We start from the raw sequence: 19,043 nt of genomic DNA on the forward strand, positions 1-19,043 counted from the left end.
AGGGAGACTAGAACGGCAATGAAGGAGAGGAAATAATTCAAAGGAACTAACGTATCTCAGTGGGCCTTGCAGGTAATGCTGGGTTACTAGAGGGGAGTTTGGGGGAAGGGGCCTCGATTTTGAAAAGCATGATATAGTTAGTGTTTGAGAATTGGTTTGTTTCAGTCCACCAGTCGCCCTGAGTAGGGGGCAGCTCTGATCAAGGGGACAGCACAGCCAAGCAAACAAGATCCAGCAAGCAGGTCAAAGGAGAAACAGGGCTGTATTGCCTTGGGCTCACGGGGACCCAGATGTTGCTGGTGGCCGAGGTGAGGGGTCCTGGGTCCTCTGTCACGAGGCTGCCAGCAGCTGCAGGATCTGCTATCACGTGTTGGACAGGCAAGGAGCTGGCGGCACTTCTCACCCTGGCTGTGTGCCAGAATTGTGGTGGAGCATTTTAAACACCTCTGGGCCCTCTTCACAGCGCAGAGGTCATTCTGATGAGCAGCTAGGATTGCAGCCACAAGCCAAGCCAGGAGCCAGCCAAGAGGGTTGAGGGAATTAGAACAAAGCAGGCAAGAGGCCTTGGGCTGACAGGAGGAACTCTGACCCAGGCTTCCTGCCGCCCAGCATGTCTGCCCTGGAGAGAGATGGGTCCCAGTGAGACGGGCCTCAGGAGCTACGGGTGCTGGCAGCCCTAGAAGGTGGGCTGGGCACCAAGTTCAGGAACAGGAGCCAACCATTCTTTAACAGGAAGTTTCCCCTGAAGTCCCCCTGGAAGCACTGTCTTGCAAGAACTGGAGATCCTTTGCTAAGTGCCTCATAAACTGAGTTACTGACTGAAATCACTGACCTTGAAATTCATGCTGGCTTTTCCGCTCAATCACCCCGTCATCCCTTCATGCAACAAATCTGTGGGTTGGACCCTACCCCCACCATGGGACACAGTGGGGACAAACGGACAAAGGTCCTACACTTGAGGAGCTTACCTTAAAGTGGGGAGCTGGAGTGTAGACATGGATGAAATGTGTCCGTTGGCAAAAAGCACTATGAAAAGGAATAAATCAGGACAGAAAAAGTGGAATGCTGGTCAGGGAAGCTCTTTGCAGCCAGGTGACATTTGGGCAGAGACCTTAGGGACATGAGAGTGAGAGCCCAGAGGACCTGGGGAAGGACATTCTGGACAAGGAATGAGCCATCGAGCGAGGTCTCATCATTCTTACGGTTTTAAGGGAGGAAGCTGCTGAAATCATGTCAGTAAACGTTTGGTTGATTCCTACTGATTTGACTTTTCAGTGGCAGTACAGCTACATACCAGGGTACTGGCCATCTCACGTTTCTCTCGATTCGTTAAAATAGGTATGAAAATATCAGGTAAGACAGCTCCTAGTGACAGAAGAGAATCCTTCATAAATTTACCTTCAGCTACTGTGGTTGGATCTGCCAGACACCATCCCCAGAGAGTCAAAGAAGACCCTGGCGGAAAGTGCTTCTGTCTTAAGAAATAAAATGGCTCAGAATTAAATGATTCTTTTACAGGTATATAGTTGTGAGTTAAACTCCACAATTTGTATGTATGAATACTGACATTAAAAATAAATACCATCATAAGATTAAAGAAATATATTAAAACATATTAATCTCTCGTTACAATGAACTATTTTCAGTTTCTTTTTAATGTCTGTTATTTGTTTCTTTCCTAGGTAGGTTTTGTGGCTACTTAGAATTCATCGCTGTTGGGTTGGAAGCTTTCCAGGGGTGCTTGTGGGTTCCCAGCACCCCTAACCTGCTTTGGGACCCAGAGTCTGGGGGCTCCTGACCAAAGTCCCCCCCAGCTCTTCTCTTCTCAGAACTGGGAATCTACTGCCGTCAGCTTTGATTACATACCCAGAAAGTGTGGAGGATTGCACAGGGCCAGACAATTAAGAAATGGGAAGAGCTAGGATTTCATCCTAAGCCTGTCTGACCTGCGAGCCCAAATTCTTAACCGCTGTGCTCTGGTGGCCCATCTCTTCCCTGGTTTTGTATTTCAGAGCATGTCCTCTGAAAGAGAAGTTTTGAGGTTCAAATTCTAGTCTGCCATTTATTAGCGGTGTGGCTCTAGGCAGGTAACTTAACTGCTTAATGCCTCAGTTTTCTCATCTATAAATGGGGATAAAAATAGTACCTATGCCATGGGTTTGTGAACCCCGAAAATCTGAGACAGTTCCCAGTTAACTATTTTTAATTAATTTTTTTTTGAGGACTCTCACTCTGTTGCCTAGGCTGGAGTGCAGTGGTGCAACCTCTGCCTCTCAGATTCAAGTGATTCTTGTGCCTCCACCTCTCAAATAGCTGGAATTACAAGCGCAGGCTACCACGCTTAGCTAATTTTTAGTAGAGATGGGGTTTCATCATGTTGGCTAGGTTGGTCTCGAACTCCTGACCTCAAGTGATCCACCTGCCTTGACCTCTCAAAGTGTTGTTGGGATTACAGGCGTGAGCCACCATGCCCAGCCAGCCTCAGTTAATTTAGAAAGTTTATTTTGCCAGGCTGAGGTCAGGCCTGTGACACAGCCTCAGGAGGTCCTGAGGACATGTGCCCAAGGTGGTGAGGGCACAGCTTGGTTTCTACATTTTGGGGAGACATGAAACATTGATCAGTATGTGGAAGATGTACACTGGCTCAGTCCGGAAAGGTGGGACAATTCGAGGCGAAGGTGGGACAACTCAAAATGAGGAGAGGGCTTCCAGGCCATAGGCAGATAAAAGAGAAATGGTTGTTTTTGTTTTTTTTTTTTAATTTCTGATTAGCCTCTTCAAATGAGGCAATGGGCTACACATTCATCTCAGTGGGCAGAGGAGTGACTTTGAATAGAATGGGAGCCAGGTTTGCCCTAAGCAGTTCCCAACTTGATTTTTCTCTTTAGCTTAGTGATTTGAGGGGCCCCCAAGATTTATTTTCCTTTCACTGGTTATTGTAAGGATTACAAAAGTTGGTGCTTGTAAAGTATTTTAGAGCTGTGGCTGGCTCAGGAGGAAAGGCACCTACTGACTTTTTCATGCTGTGAACCTTACCCCCGTCTTCTTGCACCTCTCTTCTGAGAAGCCCTCCCCGACTATCAGAACTCAAGATAATTTCTCTCTTTTTAGATTCTATGGCAAATGATCTGGGATTTCCATTGTAAAACTGTAACTTAGGGAAAATCTCTTATTATATTGATAAGGAAACTATCAAGTCTCAAAAGTCAAATGATAGAATTGGGCCTGGAGGTCAAAAGTCAAGTGACAGAAGCCGGACTTAAACACCAGTGTTTTTAAAATTAAAATTACGACTGTTTCCAAGGTGCTGTATTCCTTCCTATTTCCCGCTTTTTTTTTTTTTTTTTTTTTTTTTTTTTTTTTTTTTTTTTTGTGACAGAGTCTCACTCTGTTGCCAGGCTAAGTGCAGTGGTGCAACCCCCTGGCTCACTGCAACATCTGCCTCCTGAGTTCAAGCAATTTTCTGCCCAGCCACCATGCCTGGCTAATTTTTTGTATTTTAGTAGAGACACGTTTCACCATTTTGGCCAGGATGGTCTCAATCTCCTGATCTGGTGATCTACCTGCCTTGGCTTCCCAAAGTGCTGGGATTACAGGCGTGAGCCACTGCACCCGTCCTTTTCCCACTTGTTTTTAAAGTAGGTAATAAATGTCTTGACAGGAAGCATAATAAAAATATTCATCACAGTGATGAGATTGATTGATTGATTGAGAAGGAGTCTTCCTCTGTTGCCCAGGCTGGAGTACAGTGGCATCATCTCGGCTCACTGCAACCTCCCCTCCCAGGATCAAGTAATTCTCCTGCCTCAGTCTCCTGAGTAGCTGGGATTACATGTGCACGCCACTGCACCTGGCTAATTTTTTTATTTTTAGTAGAGACAGGGTTTCACCATGTTGGCCAGGCTGGTCTCAAACTCCTGACCTCAAGTGATTCGCTTGCCTCAGCCTCCCAAAGTGCTGGGATTACAGGCTTGAGCTGTTGCACCTGGCCAAAATGAGGGTGTTAGTGGCTGTTGACTTTCCAGTATATGTTTATTTGTGCTATGAATCTGGTATAGGAGGATTTGGTATGCCTGGCTTCGTATTTATTTGTCCATGGAGCCTTTTTCTGGGAAATGCTTGTTAGCATCACACAGCTAGTGTTTCATGGAACACAGTTTGGGGACTGTGGCTCTGCTCTCCAGAGCCTCTGCTCTCCTGTCCCGTGTACTTTTTTTCTTTTTTAAGACTCTGTTTTTTAGAGCATACAGTATGTAGCTTTTTCAGATTGGCTGCTTTCCCTTGGTAATACACATTTAAGTTTCCTCCATCTCTTTTCATGGCTTGATGGCTCATTTTCTTTTTAGTGCTGGATAATATTCCGTTGTCTGGATGTACCACAGTTTATCTATTCACCTACTGCAGGACATCTTGCTTGCTTCCAAGTTTTGGCAATTATAAATAAAGCTGCAGTAAACATCCACATGCAGGTTTTTGTGTAGACATAGTTTTCATTTCTTTTGGGTAAATACCAAGGAGTGTGATTGCTGGATCATATGGTAAGAGTGTATTTAATTTTGTAAGAAGCTGCCAAACTGTCTTCCAAAGTGGCTGTACCAGTTTGCATTCCCACCAGCAATGAATGAGGGTTCCCGCTGCTCCACATCCCTGCCAGCATGAGCTGTTGTCAGTCAGTGTTCTGGATCTGGGCCATTCTAATAGGTGTAGACTGGTATCTCATTGTTGTTTTAATTTACATTTCCTGGATGACATATGATGTAGAGCATCTTTACATATGCTTATTTTCCATCTGCAGGTGCGGTGTCTATTAAGGTTGCCGGCCCTTTATTTGTTTATTTATTTATCTTTATTTATTTTTTTGAGACAGAGTCTCACTCTGGAGTGCAGTGGGGTGATCTTGGGTCACTGCGACCTGCACTTCCTGGGTTCAAGCAATTCTCCTACCTCAGCCTCCCAAGTAGCTGGGATTACAAGCCTGCGCTACCACACCTGGCTAATTTTTGTATTTTTGGTAGAGACAGGGTTTTGCCATGTTGGCCAGGCTGGTCTCGAACCCCTCACCTCAAGTGATTAGCTTCCCTCGGCCTCCCAAAGTGCCGGGATTACAGGCATGAGCCACGCTGCCTGGCCCCATTTTTAATTGGATTATTTTCTTTTATTGTTTAGTTTTAAGTGTTTGTATTAGTCCATTCTCATGCCATTAATGAAGACATATCTGAGCCTAGGTAATTTATAAAGAAAAGAGCTTTGATTGACTCACAGTTCAGCATGGCTGGGGAGGCCTCAGAAAACTTACAGGTATGGCAGAAGGGGAAGCAAACACATCCTTTTTCACATGGCAGCAGTGAGAGTGCAGAGTGAAGCAGGGGAAAGCCCCTCATAAAACCATCAGACTTTGTGAGAACTCCCTATCACAAGAACAGCATGAGGGTAACCGTCCCCATGATTAAATTACCTCCCTCCAGGTCCCTCCCATGACACGTGAGGATCATGGGAACTCCAATTCAAGATGAGATTTGGGTAGGGACACAGTCAAACTACCTCGGTGTTCCTTATATTTTAAAGATTTATATATACACACATGTATTTTTGATCAGACATATCTTTTACAAATATTTCTCCCCATCTATGACTTCATTCTCTTGACAGTGTTTTTTGAAGAGCAGGATTTTTTTTTTAATTGAGACAGAGTCTCCCTCTGTCGCCGAGGCTGGAGTGCAATGGTGTGATATCGGCTTACCGCAACCTCCACCTCCTAGGTTCAAGTGATTCTTCTGCCTCAGCCGCCCAAGTAGCTGGGACTGTAGGCATGTACCACCACACCCAGCTATCTTCTGTATTTTTAGTAGAGCTGGGGGTTTCACCATTGGCCAGGCTGGTTTCGAACTCCTGACGTCAAGTGATCCATCCAGCTCAGCCTCCCAAAGTGCTGGAATTACAGGCTTGAGCCACCACACCCAGCCAAAAAGCAAGAATTCTTCATCTTCATGAATTCCAGTTTATCAGTTCTTTCTGTCATGGATTGTGCCTTTGGTTTTGTATCTAAGAAGTCATCACCAAAAGCAAAGGTCATCTTGGCTTTTTCCTATGTTACCTTCAAGAAGTTTTATAGTTTTGTGTTTGACATTCAGGTGGATGATCCATTCTGAGTAAGCTTCTCTGCAGGGTGTGAGGGCTGCGTCTATGTTCATTTTTTTTTTTTTTTTGCACATGGATGTCCAGCTGATCCACCTATTAATTATTTCACTATACCGCGCTGCCTTGATAGCTGCAGCTTCCTGTGCACTCGTCAATCCCTTAAGGTTCACTTCCTCATCCCCTACCGAACTGCAACCACTCCACTAGTGGCGTTCCAATGGCAAATCCCATGGATTCTCTCGAGTGTGCCTCTTGTTTGTGACTCCATTCTGTTGTGTGAGCTCATGTTGTGTCACCTTTGCATTGGGGTTTGTAGAGTTGGTGTTCATGTGCTGGCTTTGGGAGGGTGGCCAGACAGGAATGCAGGTTGAGGTCGAGTTCTTGTTACTTACAAGTGCACAGAGCTGCCTTGGGGACATGACACGTGTTTCAGACCCACAGTACCACAGTATTCTGAAGGGGTATTCTGTGATTCTCACTTCCTAGGCCTTTGGACATCTGTGGCAGAGCAAATGGTCAGTTGGAAAGCTCCACTAAGATGGACCAAGCCAGCATGGATGGAAGGGCTCAGTGGCACTGGGCCTGGGGGAAAGCAGAAAGGGGCGGGCAGCTTCCAGAACCTTCCTGGGGCCTGCCCGTCCTGGCCCTGCTGTAAGTGCTTTGCAGCCCTGGACTGGCTCTGACCTCCTCACAGCCCTGTGGGATAGTCTTAGCCCTGTTTTAGAGAGAGGACACCCATGCACAGAGAATGTTGTCACTTGCTCAAAGTCACAGCTTAGGAATTGGCAGTGCCAGGATTTGACCTGAGAGCCCATGCTGTTGGCCATGCTGCCTCCCTAACCCCTGCCCTCAGAGGGTCTGAAGAGGTTAGAAAGAAAGACAAGAAGGAAGTGTTGGGGAGTAAGTTGGGAAGCCCTCACCTTCCCCTCTTGTTCTTCAGGCCTTCTTACCTCTTCCCTACTAGTGGAGAAGGGCCCTGGGGCCCTGCCTGGGACTGGTTCCCACCATGGGCCCTGCATGGTGGCGGCTCCTGGAGGCCTCTGTGCCCGGGAAGCCACCTTCCCTGGAGGGCCTGTGGGCCAGAGAGGGGAGGATGTCGCGAGGGGTGGCCTGAGGAGCTCCACTTCTGGAATCCAAGACAGCAGGAGGCATCAGGTGATCTGGTTTTCATTTGAGAAGGGCTGAGTTGGTGTCCCCAGACCAGGACTGCCCCGGGCTGATGCCTCAGGGAATCCTCTCCAGCACACTAGCTGCACTTCCAACCCCAGAGCCCCCTTGGGGCGCCGTGTGAAAGTTTCTACTGTGAGTACCCAGGATGGTACAGCGCTTTCTCCTTGACAAGCCTGGGTTCTAGCAGCTGCGAGTTTAGCCTCTGTCCTGCGCAGGCCTTGGCTCCTAGGCCGTTCAGAAAGTTTCAAAGGAGGAAGTGATGCTACAATCTTTTTTTTAGTCCTAACTTCCCCATGTTTCCATTTCCTCCTTCCCTTGATGCAAAGGGCCAATGTTCCTGGCTTAGGGACCGTGACAAGGGAGGCTGCTACCTGGGCACCTTGGAAAGACACATCTAGGCAGCCATGCCAGGCAGAAGACTGGGCAGCTGCAGGTTTAAACCCTGGGCTTCCAGGCCCTAAAAGGGGAACTGGGCCCCCAGGGTGCTGTCCCATCACAAGAAATAACCCTGGATGCCAGTCACCCAGGGCCCTAGTGCCTTTTGTCAGGCAGGGGCAGGGAGGGGACGAGAAAATGGGAGTGAGGTCGGGCAGCAAGGCTGAACCTGGAGAGCCTGGGCGTGCAGCCCGCCCACTGGTCTGCCTTGTCCCTTCCGTGCAAGAGCCGGTGGAAGCTGAGGGTGGTGGAGGGGATCGCAAATAAGTTATCCGCCCCTGGGCGCCTGCCATCCTCCTGGTGCTCCATGGCTTCTCCAAGGACACACCCATCCCCAAACCAGCAAATCACTCCAGAGCCAAAACTGCTGCTCTTTCCTCCTCGAGGGGCACCCACCCACCCCACTCCCAAACAAAACTCCGAAAGAACTATTTTCTCCACCCCAGGTAAACCTCTTTTGGATTAAAGTAATTCCCACTGAAGGAACTCATTCTTTTCTGAACGATCTATAGGCTAATCTTCTCAGAGTGCATTTGCATTTCAAGTGGAGTGCTTGTACAGTTAGAAACCATCTTTAATTGGCAGAATGAAGGGGCACTTACAGGGGGGAGGGGAGAGGCGGACTCTCCCAGGCCCTCCTGGCCCCTCCCCATGCCCTCCTCTCTTCTCCTCCTCTGCACCCGCCCCTCAGTGAGGGGTGGAGCTGGGTGGATTTGGAGGCTGACTAAAGAAGCGCACTAGCTATTCTTTCTTTACTAATTAAAACTTTTTATGATGGACCTAGAGTTGCCAACTTCTAATTTTGTCAGTTTGTTTTATCACGGGTTTCCTAACACCATCACTTCACAGCACCAAAAGATGAAGGAAGAGGTCACTTCAGTCTTCTCAATGGAGTAAATTTAGCTTTACACAAACATGCCACAGGGTTGTTAGATTTTTCATTTTGCTACAGATTGGTGCAAACCTCACTGGGTGTCGGCATTTGAGTACCACAAACTGGATGGCCCTCGGAGCCCTGCCCAACTCTAAAAGGCCGCAGTTTTCAAATTCCATCGGCACACTGCATTAAAGATGCATCTCTAAATGTGAATCGTTGATGATGATGTTAATTTGTCATTGTTGCACATAACTTTCTGTGATGGAAATGGCTCCAGGAGACAGGACGGTAGAGGGAGACTGAAGAGCGGGGAATAAGGTTAGGAACAAATGAGGGGGCCGGGCGCGGTGGCTCAAGCCTGTAATCCCAGCACTTTGGGAGGCCGAGGCGGGTGGATCACGAGGTCGAGAGATCGAGACCATCCTGGTCAACATGGTGAAACCCCGTCTCTACTAAAAATACAAAAAATTAGCTGGGCATGGTGGCGCCTGCCTGTAATCCCAGCTACTCAGGAGGCTGAGGCAGGAGAATTGCCTGAACCCAGGAGGCGGAGGTGGCGGTGAGCCGAGATCGCGCCATTGCACTCCAGCCTGGGTAATAAGAGCGAAACTCCGTCCCAAAAAAAAAAAAAAAAAAGGAACAAATGAGGGGACAGAGAGGGAAGAACACCTGTCCCCCAGACCTGTACCCATCTTCCCAGGATGCTCGGTTAGATTCTTGGGCTGCAGGAGGCAGTTTCATATGCCTGTTCCAGAAATGTGTGTGTGTGTGCGTGTGCGTGTACGTGTGTGTGTGCGTGTGTGTGTGTATGTAAGCATGCAGTATGCTGGCACAGCACCTGACCTTTGTGTAAGCTCCCCCCACAAAGCCTCACCCCTTAAAATGCTTCCTGTGGCCTGGCCTTCTCTATGGCATGGTTCCCAACCCCCAAACAAAAGACATGAAGATGTCAGAATGGCAAATGGCAGATGTCTTAGAATGTGGGGGCCGGGCGGGGGGGCAATGAGAGATGCCAGCTCCAGGAGGACAAGGCCCTGGGCCCTCCAAAGGAGGGGCCATCTGTTTCCAGCCTGGGTTTGTTTCCTCACCGGCCACCCTGGCCCTGGCTCCCAGTTCTCCTGGGCCTTCCCAGGAGGCTTTTCTGACAGCTTTTCCCATTCTCATTCCAGGTGTGTGTGGCTGCTGCGGTGCCCTGCGCCCCAGGTACAAAAGGCTGGTTGACAACATCTTCCCTGAGGATCCTGAGGTGAGTCACATCTCTGGCAGGCATCGTGACTCTCAGCGTCTAGGTAGGGCCTCTGACGGGTGGAGTGGCAGCTTGGAAGCCAGGCCTCCTGCCAGGTGGGGGAGGCAGGGCCTCTCAAGGCCCTTGGGCACTGAGCCTTCCCAGGGAAACTGGCACCTGGGCCACAGCCATGGGCAGTGGTGAGAGGCCGCTAAGGACATGAAGGAAGAGGGCGTCTGGCTCTGCAGAAGGCAGCTGGCAGTTAGTCTTGGCATGCTTGTGGCCGTCACTGTCCAACCGAGACATCTCCTGCGTGTCTCTTTGCGTGATTGCCCCGTGAGCCGCTAACTCTTTGAGTGGTCGTAGCTCTGTGCTGGTCAGTATGAAGACACCCCTGTTTTGGGTTGGGCTCAGGAGCCCAGGTCTTTCCCCCTGGCTGCCACCCTCTGGTGTCTGCAGGCACACACATGGAAGGCCTGGCCTCCAAGCTGCCTCTCCACCCGTCAGGCTGCTTTGTGGGTTGTGGTCTGGGAAACATTGGGATCTGAGGTACTTGACTTGCTCTCTGGGAACCAAGGGCCTTTCTGGATGACAGCATCCTCTGGAGAGTTCCCTAAGAGCTGCAGAGCTGCCTTTGTCCTGTGCGTATCTTGGTGCCGACTATCCAACATGCTTTAATTTTGGGTGGCTTTCAATGACGCTATGTCATTCATTCCTACACACTCACACACACATGGTATGTATATACATACCCATACACGCATACATGTATACATTCATGTATATATATCCACGTACATGCACACACATATATACATTTGTATCACTTACTATTCTTTTTTTGTTTTCCCTGAGATGGAGTCTTGCTCTGTCACCCAGGCTGGAGTGCAGTGGCATGATCTCGACGCACTGCAACCTCCACTTCCCGGGTTCAAGCAATTCTCCTACCTCAGCCCATAGCTGGGATTACAGGCGCCTGCCACCATGCCTGGCTAATTTTTGTATTTTTAGTACTGACGGGGGTTTCACCATGTTGGCCAGGCTGGTCTCAAACTCGTGTTCCACCTGCCTCAGCCTCTTAAGGTGCTGGGATTATAGGTGTGAGCCACAGTGCCTGGCCCACTTACTATTCTTATTTATAGCTTGCATATACTTTGGGCTAGACCATGGGTTCCTGGGAGTCAGGAACTATGTTTTAATCATCTGCCTGTCCCTGAAACTCACATGTGGTCTGGCACATCCATAAAGGGGACTCTGTAAATGTCAATTCAATTGAATTATTATTTTTCTCTAGACTTGAACTCATCTAGCCCTGGTGTGGCCACAGTGAGCACAAATCATTTTCTCCCACAGGATGGTCTGGTGAAGACAAACATGGAGAAGCTGACCTTCTATGCCCTCTCAGCTCCAGAAAAACTTGATCGTATTGGCGCCTATCTCTCTGAGAGGCTCATCCGTGACGTGGGTCGTCATCGATATGGGTAAGTGGTTTGTAAAGGAGGGAGAGAGACTGTCAGGAACTATATTGTTAGGTTAAACATAGTCCTTTTAGAAATGACGGCCAGGTAGAGTGGCCCATGCCTGTAATCCGAACACTTTTGGGAGGTCAAGGTGGGAGGATCGGATCACTTGAGGCCAAAAGTTCAAGACTATCCTAAACAACATAGTGAGACTCCATCTCTACAAAAAAATTTTAAAAATTAGCCGGATGTGGTGGTACACACCTATAGTGCCAGAGCAAGACTTTATCTCAAAAAAAAGAAAAAAAAGAGAAAATGATGGTAGACTAGATTATCGAATAGACCAAGAAAATTGGGGCCTGGGACTAAGAAGTATATCCCATGCGATCTTCCAAAGGCAGGGCTGACCGTGATGCTGCTGCCAAGGTTTGGGAAGAAGGACTGTTGGCTTCCTACAAGCACCTCGTCCAGCATCCATTCTCTCATGTTTCCATACAAAAGCCCTCATACAGTCTGGGGCTTTAAAAAAAATTAAGGCTATGATTGCACCGCCATCCACATCCAACCTGTCCTGCCTTATCCCACTTACTGCCTTGAAAATTAAGGAGGAGTCATCTACATTCTAGTAAGAAGGCAGAGTTAAGGGCAATTTGTCCATTAAAAATACACTTAGGTGAAATATTTATCAATCTTCTGAAAGAGAAGGACTTTCTATGTTTAAAGAGAGAAGAAATCTTAAAGCAAATGACTGATCAATAGACTTAACTGTTGAAAAATTTAAATATTTTTATGTCAATAAAGAAACACTCAGACCAGGTATGGTGGCTTACGCCTACAATCCCAGCACTTTGGGAGGCCAAGAGGGGAAGATCGCTTGAGCCCAGGAATTCAAAACCAGCCTGGGCAATGTACTGCCCATCTCTACAAAAAATTTTTTTAAAAATTAGCTGGGCGTGGTGGTATGCACCTATAGTCCCAGCTACTCAGAAGGATGAGGTGGGAGGATGGTTTGAGCGCAGGAGGTCAAGGCTGCAGTGAGCTATGTTTGTGCCACTGCACTCCAGCCTGGGCAACAGACTCTCTCAAAAACAAAAAGAAAAAAGAACACTCAAAATATAAGAGACAAACAACAAAAAAAGTATATTAAAAAATTAAGACAAAGGACCAGACACAGTGGCTCACACCTGTAATCAATCCCAGCACTTCGGAAGGTCAAGGCGGGTAGATCACCTGAGGTCAGGAGTTTGAGATCAGCCTGAACAACAATGGTGAAACCCTGTCTCTACTAAAAATACAAAAATTAGCCAGGTATGGTGGCATGCACCTAGTCCCAGCTGCTTGGGAGGCTAAGGCAGGAGAGAGTTGATTGAACCCATGAGGCAGAGGTTGCAGTGAGCTGAGATTGTGCCACTGCACTCCAGCCTGGGTGACAGAGTGAGACTCTGTCTCAAATAAATAAATAAATAAATAAATAAAAATTAAGACAAAGGATTCAAATTTATATATTAGTAGCTCATACCAAATAGTGGGTGGAATGGGGAAAATGAGACACTAAGAGATTCGAGGCAAGGACCACAAACAGGAGACTTCAGGAGAGGAGAGAGAGCTTGCCACACACATGGGCACGCAACAGACTTGTGATCACAGATGCATACTGAAATACTAAGACGCTAACTTATCAAATTCATCACAAAGAAAACAGAATTTCCAGTATGACCAATAGATGGCAAAACGGGAGGCATTTTCATTCTTTTCTAGGAAGAGTGCAATTGGTTGAAACTCTCTAGAAAGTAATTTTGAAATAATGTGTCCAGAGCTTTAAAAACATTTATATCATTTGACTCAGTAATCTCCATTTCTGTTTGTCTATCCCAAAGAATCTTTTTTTTTTTTTTTTGAGATAGGGTCTTGCTCTGTCACCCAGACTAGAGTGCAATGGCATGATCTTGGCTCACTGAAACCTCAGCCTCCTGGGCTCAAGCCATCCTCCCACCTCAGCCTCCCAAGTAGCTGGGACTATAGGCACATGCTACCATTTCTGGCTCATTTTTGTATTTTTTGTAGGGATGGTGTTTTGCCATGTTGCCCAGGCTCGTCTAGAATTCCTGGACTCAAGCAGTCCTCCCACTTGGGCCTCCCAAAGTGTTGGGATTATAGGTGTGAGCCACTGCGCCATGCCCCAAGGAATCAATCATAAATACAGTCTACCTTCACATACAGAGATGTTCATTATCATATTATTTATAATAATAAAAAAGTGGGAATAACTTAAATGTCCAGCCAGAGAATAGTTTAGTGAATTATGGTGTATGTCATTTGATAAAATGTTATCTAGTCAATAAAAATGGTGTTTATAAAGATACTTTCCGTATAATTTAGAAAATGCTTGAAGTAAATGAAAACCAAAATCCATAATTATATAGACAGTATTTGCAATCAAGTTAAAAAATAAACAGCAACAACAAATCTCAACGGGTAGAAAATATAGTAAAAACAAACATACTGGCCAGGCACAGTGGCTCATTACCGTAGTCCCAGCACTTTGGGAGGCCAAGGCAGGTGGATCACTTGAGATCAGGAGTTCAAGACCAACCTGGTCAACATGGTGAAACCTTGTCTCTATCAAAAAGACAAAAATTAGCTGGGTGTGATGGCATGTACCTGTAGTCTCAGCTACTTGGGAGGCTAAGGTGGGATAATTGCTTGAACCCCAGAAGGCCAAGGTTGCAGCGAGCCAAGATCATGCCACTACACTCCAGCCTAGGTGACAGAGCAAGACCCTGTCTCAAAAACAACAACAACAACAACAACAAAATAAATGAACATATCAATATGTTAGGAGTGCTCATTTTATGAGCAGTGTGGCTGGGGTTTTTTGGTTTTGCTTTGAATCTATTTTTTCTATGTTTTTCCTAAATATTCTTTATGTGGATGTGTTACTTCCACAATAAAAAACATGAACTACAGGGCATATTGTGTTTGCTGCCCAACCATCATGCCATGATTCAGAGACCGAATGTCAGGAGAACGCTCAGATATTCCTGGTGGTGTTGCTCATGGGGCTGAGGTTGGGTGGATTCATTCAGGCCACTGTTCTCAGGCCTGTTGGTTCCATTCTCCACGGAGTCTTTTATAGTTGTCCTCTAATCTTCCCTTTCTCCTGATCCAGGCTCTTCTCTTTTTGTTCAGATGATGGCAGTAGCCTTGGACATGGTCTCCCTGTTCCCCATCTTTCCTGCTCTGGTCCTTCTCGGTTAATACTGCTATGTATGATCTTCAACACACAGACACCAAGCTGTACATTTTTAGCTCCTTGAGAAAAATATCCGGCATCCTCAGCTTGACTTCTAGGGTCCTACACAACCTGCCTGTAACCCAGGCAAGCCCACCACCCCTACCTCACCTGCCGTAGACCCACTCCACATGGACTGGCCGACCCCCCTGCTGGCTCTGTGGGTCTTTCTGGTGCTCTCTCACTTTGACCTCTGTTGGGCCTCCCCCTACAATTGTCCACCAGCCCCACCACCATCCAAGGCCCCTTCCTCCTGGAAGAAGAAGACAGAGCCTGTCTTGAACTACAATGAAATGTGCACGATGCTGACAGGGTGTAGAGGTCTAGCAAGCACAGGCCTCACCAGCAAATCTTAAATCAAGCTACCCCTGGTGTAAAAAGCAGGACCCAAACCAATATGTTTCTGTGATCGTTCTATGTAATAAAATGAGGCTACATCCTAAATAAGAGTGAATCTGCCATGCATGCTGATTATATTAGAGGCCTTGACATATTGTATATTATACTCAAGCAAGTCAAAATGACTTTGTCCTAGGTTGAACCTAAAACCAACATGCTAGCTCTAACATTAAACATTTAATACTAATTCCGCTGGCCCTCTCTGCGATGATGGCTCTCTCAGTAAAAAATGTCCTAGAGCCAGCCGAGCCACGTAGAATCATTCTGCTGCCCTTACAACTGCAATTCAAATTTAGTATCGTTCTGTTAAAAATAGCCATTGCAGCCTCTAAGTATTTAAAACCTGACTGCCTCACTGAGGGCTTTGTTCATAAACATTTGGAGAAGAAAAATCTGAGATCTGATCTCTTATTCTGTCTCTCTTTGCCCTCCCTGTCTTTCCATACCCAATGCCACATATGTCATCATTACCTTTCTTGTCACTGAAGGCAGCTTTGGAAGAGTAAAATATTCTCCTGTAGACAGGGTGAGAGGCTGTGTCTCCCTGCCATGATGCAGGTGTCTGTATTTGGGGTTTGACCATATGGACATGAACTTTGGATGCCGGACCCAGGGGCAGAACCACCCTCATCTGCCCCACCGCCTCCCCACATTGTCACCCCATTCCAGTTGTGTGTGGACTCTGGCTCATAGGTGTTTAGCATGGAGACAGTATGGGCAGCCAGATGTGGGCAGAGAGAGGATGAGACGTGAATTTCAAGGCATTGTTCATGGGCATGGAATACGATGGGCAGTGGTGTGCAGAGTGGCAGAAACCGAGCAGTCCTTCTATTTTCCCTTCTCTTCACATTTCCCTTCCAGTTCAGCTCCAGTGCCAGCACGTTGTCTAGAAACTAGAAGACAGCAGGGGAGGGAACAGCAGTGCTGGGAAAGACTCTCTCAGTTGACAGTGATCCCTGAGCACTGACAGGTGCAGAATGCCATGTAAGACAACATCAGGATCTCCAGTGCCTAGAGCTCTCACCCAGCCTGGGACCAACCCCTGGCAGATGGAGATGTCCATGCCAGAGGATTGTGCTTCTCTCATCTGAGGACCCTGGCCCCGGAGCTGACCCAGTGGCGCTCCTAAGAGATACACATTCACCAGAAGGATCGTGAACCTGGTCAGAGGATGGCTGACCTTGAGATAGGGATACCGCAGACCCCTACTAGATGAAGAGGGTCACAAGTCCCTACTTGTGGACTCCTAAAACCCAGAAGGTTCTGTCTAGGGATGGGCTGACCAAATGCATTCAAATCGCCTGGAACAAGAGGTTCTTGGTCCAGGCCACTGCTCTTGAGCGATTCTTGGGCAATGACTTGCTCTACTAAAGCTGCCCCCTCATCTGGCCTGCCGACCCTCATCCCTGACCCTGGATCTGTCTTTCTTCTCCAACTAAGCCTGGTTCCCGGACTCTACTCCCCACTCCTCCTTTCTTGGAGGCTTGGCACCTCCTTTGGTTTCTAGGGCCACTCCTTACGGAGCAAAGGTATTCCAGCAGAACCAGCTGCCTAGTCTGGGACTGCTTACCAGGGACTTCTTGCCTCTCACCTAAGCACCATGTTTTCTTCAGTTTTTGTAACTCACTTTCTGCCTGGATCCTTGACCCTAAGTTCCTCCGGTTGTCACCTGTCTTCTCCCAGCCTCCATTGCTATCCGTGAACCCCAGTCCATCCTCTATCCCTTGGGTTCTGCCCTCCTCACCCGCTGGCAGCGCTGCTAGTACCTCTGCAACCCTTGGTTATCAGCTGCTGTTGTGGTCTGTAACCTGCTCTTGCCTTCACCCGTGGGCCCAGCTCCCTCCTACCCCTCCTGCTCTAAGTACCCAGTTAGGCCAGCTCAGATTTCCAGACCTGTTAGGACTTTGGACCCCTTCCAGGACACCCACCTCAGATCTCTGCTAGTAGTGACCTTCTGATCTGGGAATCCCAGGCTCTATTCCTTTTGAGTGTGTAACAGATTGGACACACTCGAGAAGGTTAAAATATAATAGCACAAACATGGAGAGCATTGGACTTGGGGCTTCCAAGGTCCCATTGACTTCTAATTCTCTAAGATGTTTTGAAAAGTTCGAGTTCATAATTACAAATATTCCCTCCCTAAAACTGGGATCAGAGATGAGGAACAGAGAACTAGGCCTTATACTTCTTACACTTTTCAGTTTCACATCTACGGTAATTTTCGCCTTCTACCAAAATGGAAAATTTTCACTTTCCACTCGTGGTAAGTAGCCAATTTTTTTTTTAAGCAAAGGATGGTTTTTCCATATCAGAAATTTCTGGAATTTTTTCCAGGAAGAGGAAAAGCAGTAGTCTAAAAGCTCTGGGGTTTGCGAAGCCTTGAGTTTCTTCTCTTGCCTAACTCCACCTCTTCCTTTACCTCATTTAAACACTGTAATAGTGATGAAATGCCACAGATCCCTTCATACAGAAGGATGCCAGGATGATTCATAAGGGAAGAGAATCCCATGCTACCTGCCCTCATTTCCTACCCGCCATGCTTGGCTGCATGAAGGTGTTCAGGTCTTTCTGCAGGGAAAGCCTGTCCCTTTGGAAGGGCTCCAGCCCAGTCTGCTTCCCCAACCCTGCAGAATTCGGTCTCTACACAGTGGACCTGAAACATGCTGGGACTGGGTCTGCAAGGCATAGTAGGTTTCCTGGATGGTAATTGTGATGGCCTCTAAAGGTTGAGGCTGCAGAGCCAGGAATGGCTGTCCCAGGAGCTGGGAAGATTGATAGGTGTGGCTTTTGTTCACCAAAAGGGCTCAAAGAGCCAAGGCTGCCTTTGTATTTGGAAGACACTCTGTGGATAGAGCATGACTGGATCCATTTGTGAGCGGGCCCAGAGACAACTATTCAATAATACTTTTATTTAATATCATTAAAGAATCACTTAATAATAGTTGACTTGGGAGGGGCACAATGGCTTATGCCTGTAATCCCAGCACTTTGGGAGGCTGAGGTAGATGGATCACCTGAGGTGAGGAGTTTGAGACCAGCCTGGACAACATGGTGAAACCCCATCTCTACTAAAACTGCAAAAATTAGCCAGGTGTGGGTGGCATGCACCTGTAGTACCAGCTACTCAGGAGGCTGAGGCAGGAGAATTGCTGGAACCCGAGAGGCAGAGATTGCAGTGAGCCGAGATTGCACCATTTTACTCCAGCCAAAGCCAACAACAGCGAGACTCAGTCTCAAATAATAATAATAATAATAATAATAATAATAATAATAATAATAGTTGACTTGGCTCATCTAGATAAAAGAAATAAACATTTTATAAATGTGGCAAAGAAAATTTCAGCATTTAGAGGCTGTTTTATTTTCTGGTTACTTGGTATAAAAGTTAGCTCAAGGGTATGTAAGAAATAGCTGATGTCTTTAAAAAACATTTAGAAGTCATGACTGCTGTTAATTTTTTTTGTATGTTTGGATTTGCAAAGCTAGCTCATGTCTGAGGCAGTCTGACCGTGCAATATCTGAAACTGGGTAACTGTCCCAGGAGATTTCATGGAGCCTTGTGTTGTGGTCTTGTGAGAACTCCTGCGATTGTCCTGTAGTCATCCTGGCTGTGCTCTTTGTTCACCCCAACTTTGTTTAAAAAAAAAAAAAAAGACTAGCTAATCAAGAATTTTTTTAAATAGGCTGTGTGTGGTGGCTCATGCCTGTAATCCCAGCACTTTGGGAGGCCGAGGTGGGTGGATCTCCTGAGGTCAGGAGTTCAAGACTAACCTGGCCAGCATGGTGAAACCCCATCTTTACTAAAACTACAAAAAATTAGCTGAGTATGGTGGTGGGCACCTGTAATCCCAGCCACTCAGGAGGATGAGGCAGGAGAATTGCTTGAACCTGGGAGGTGGAGGTTGCAGTGAACCGAGATCATGCCATTGTACTCTAGCCTGGGCAACAAGAACAAAACTCTGTCTAAAAAAAAAAATTATTTTAAATATCTGCCTAACATTCAATGATGTATATGATTTGGGTCAAGACATAAAGAAGGACAAACTT

General features: G+C 47.1%; 1 protein-coding gene across 2 annotated transcripts in view; it reads left to right on the forward strand.

Annotated features, from left to right (window-relative positions):
• The window catches only part of EFR3B (EFR3 homolog B), a 119,450-nt gene that overhangs the window by 37,818 nt on the left and 62,589 nt on the right, over positions 1-19,043 (forward strand). Inside the window, exons 2-3 of one of the 2 annotated variants that reach the window (XM_039462554.2) lie at positions 9,790-9,866; positions 11,199-11,326. In XM_039462554.2, coding sequence (XP_039318488.1) covers positions 9,790-9,866; positions 11,199-11,326 — 205 coding nt within the window. Of the gene's footprint in view, positions 1-9,789; positions 9,867-11,198; positions 11,327-19,043 lie in introns of those variants that run through there. The other variant, XM_074394880.1, reaches the window with a different exon arrangement.

This window comes from Saimiri boliviensis, chromosome 1 (genome assembly GCF_048565385.1).
Source record: "Saimiri boliviensis isolate mSaiBol1 chromosome 1, mSaiBol1.pri, whole genome shotgun sequence".
NCBI classification, from domain to species: Eukaryota; Metazoa; Chordata; class Mammalia; order Primates; family Cebidae; genus Saimiri; species Saimiri boliviensis.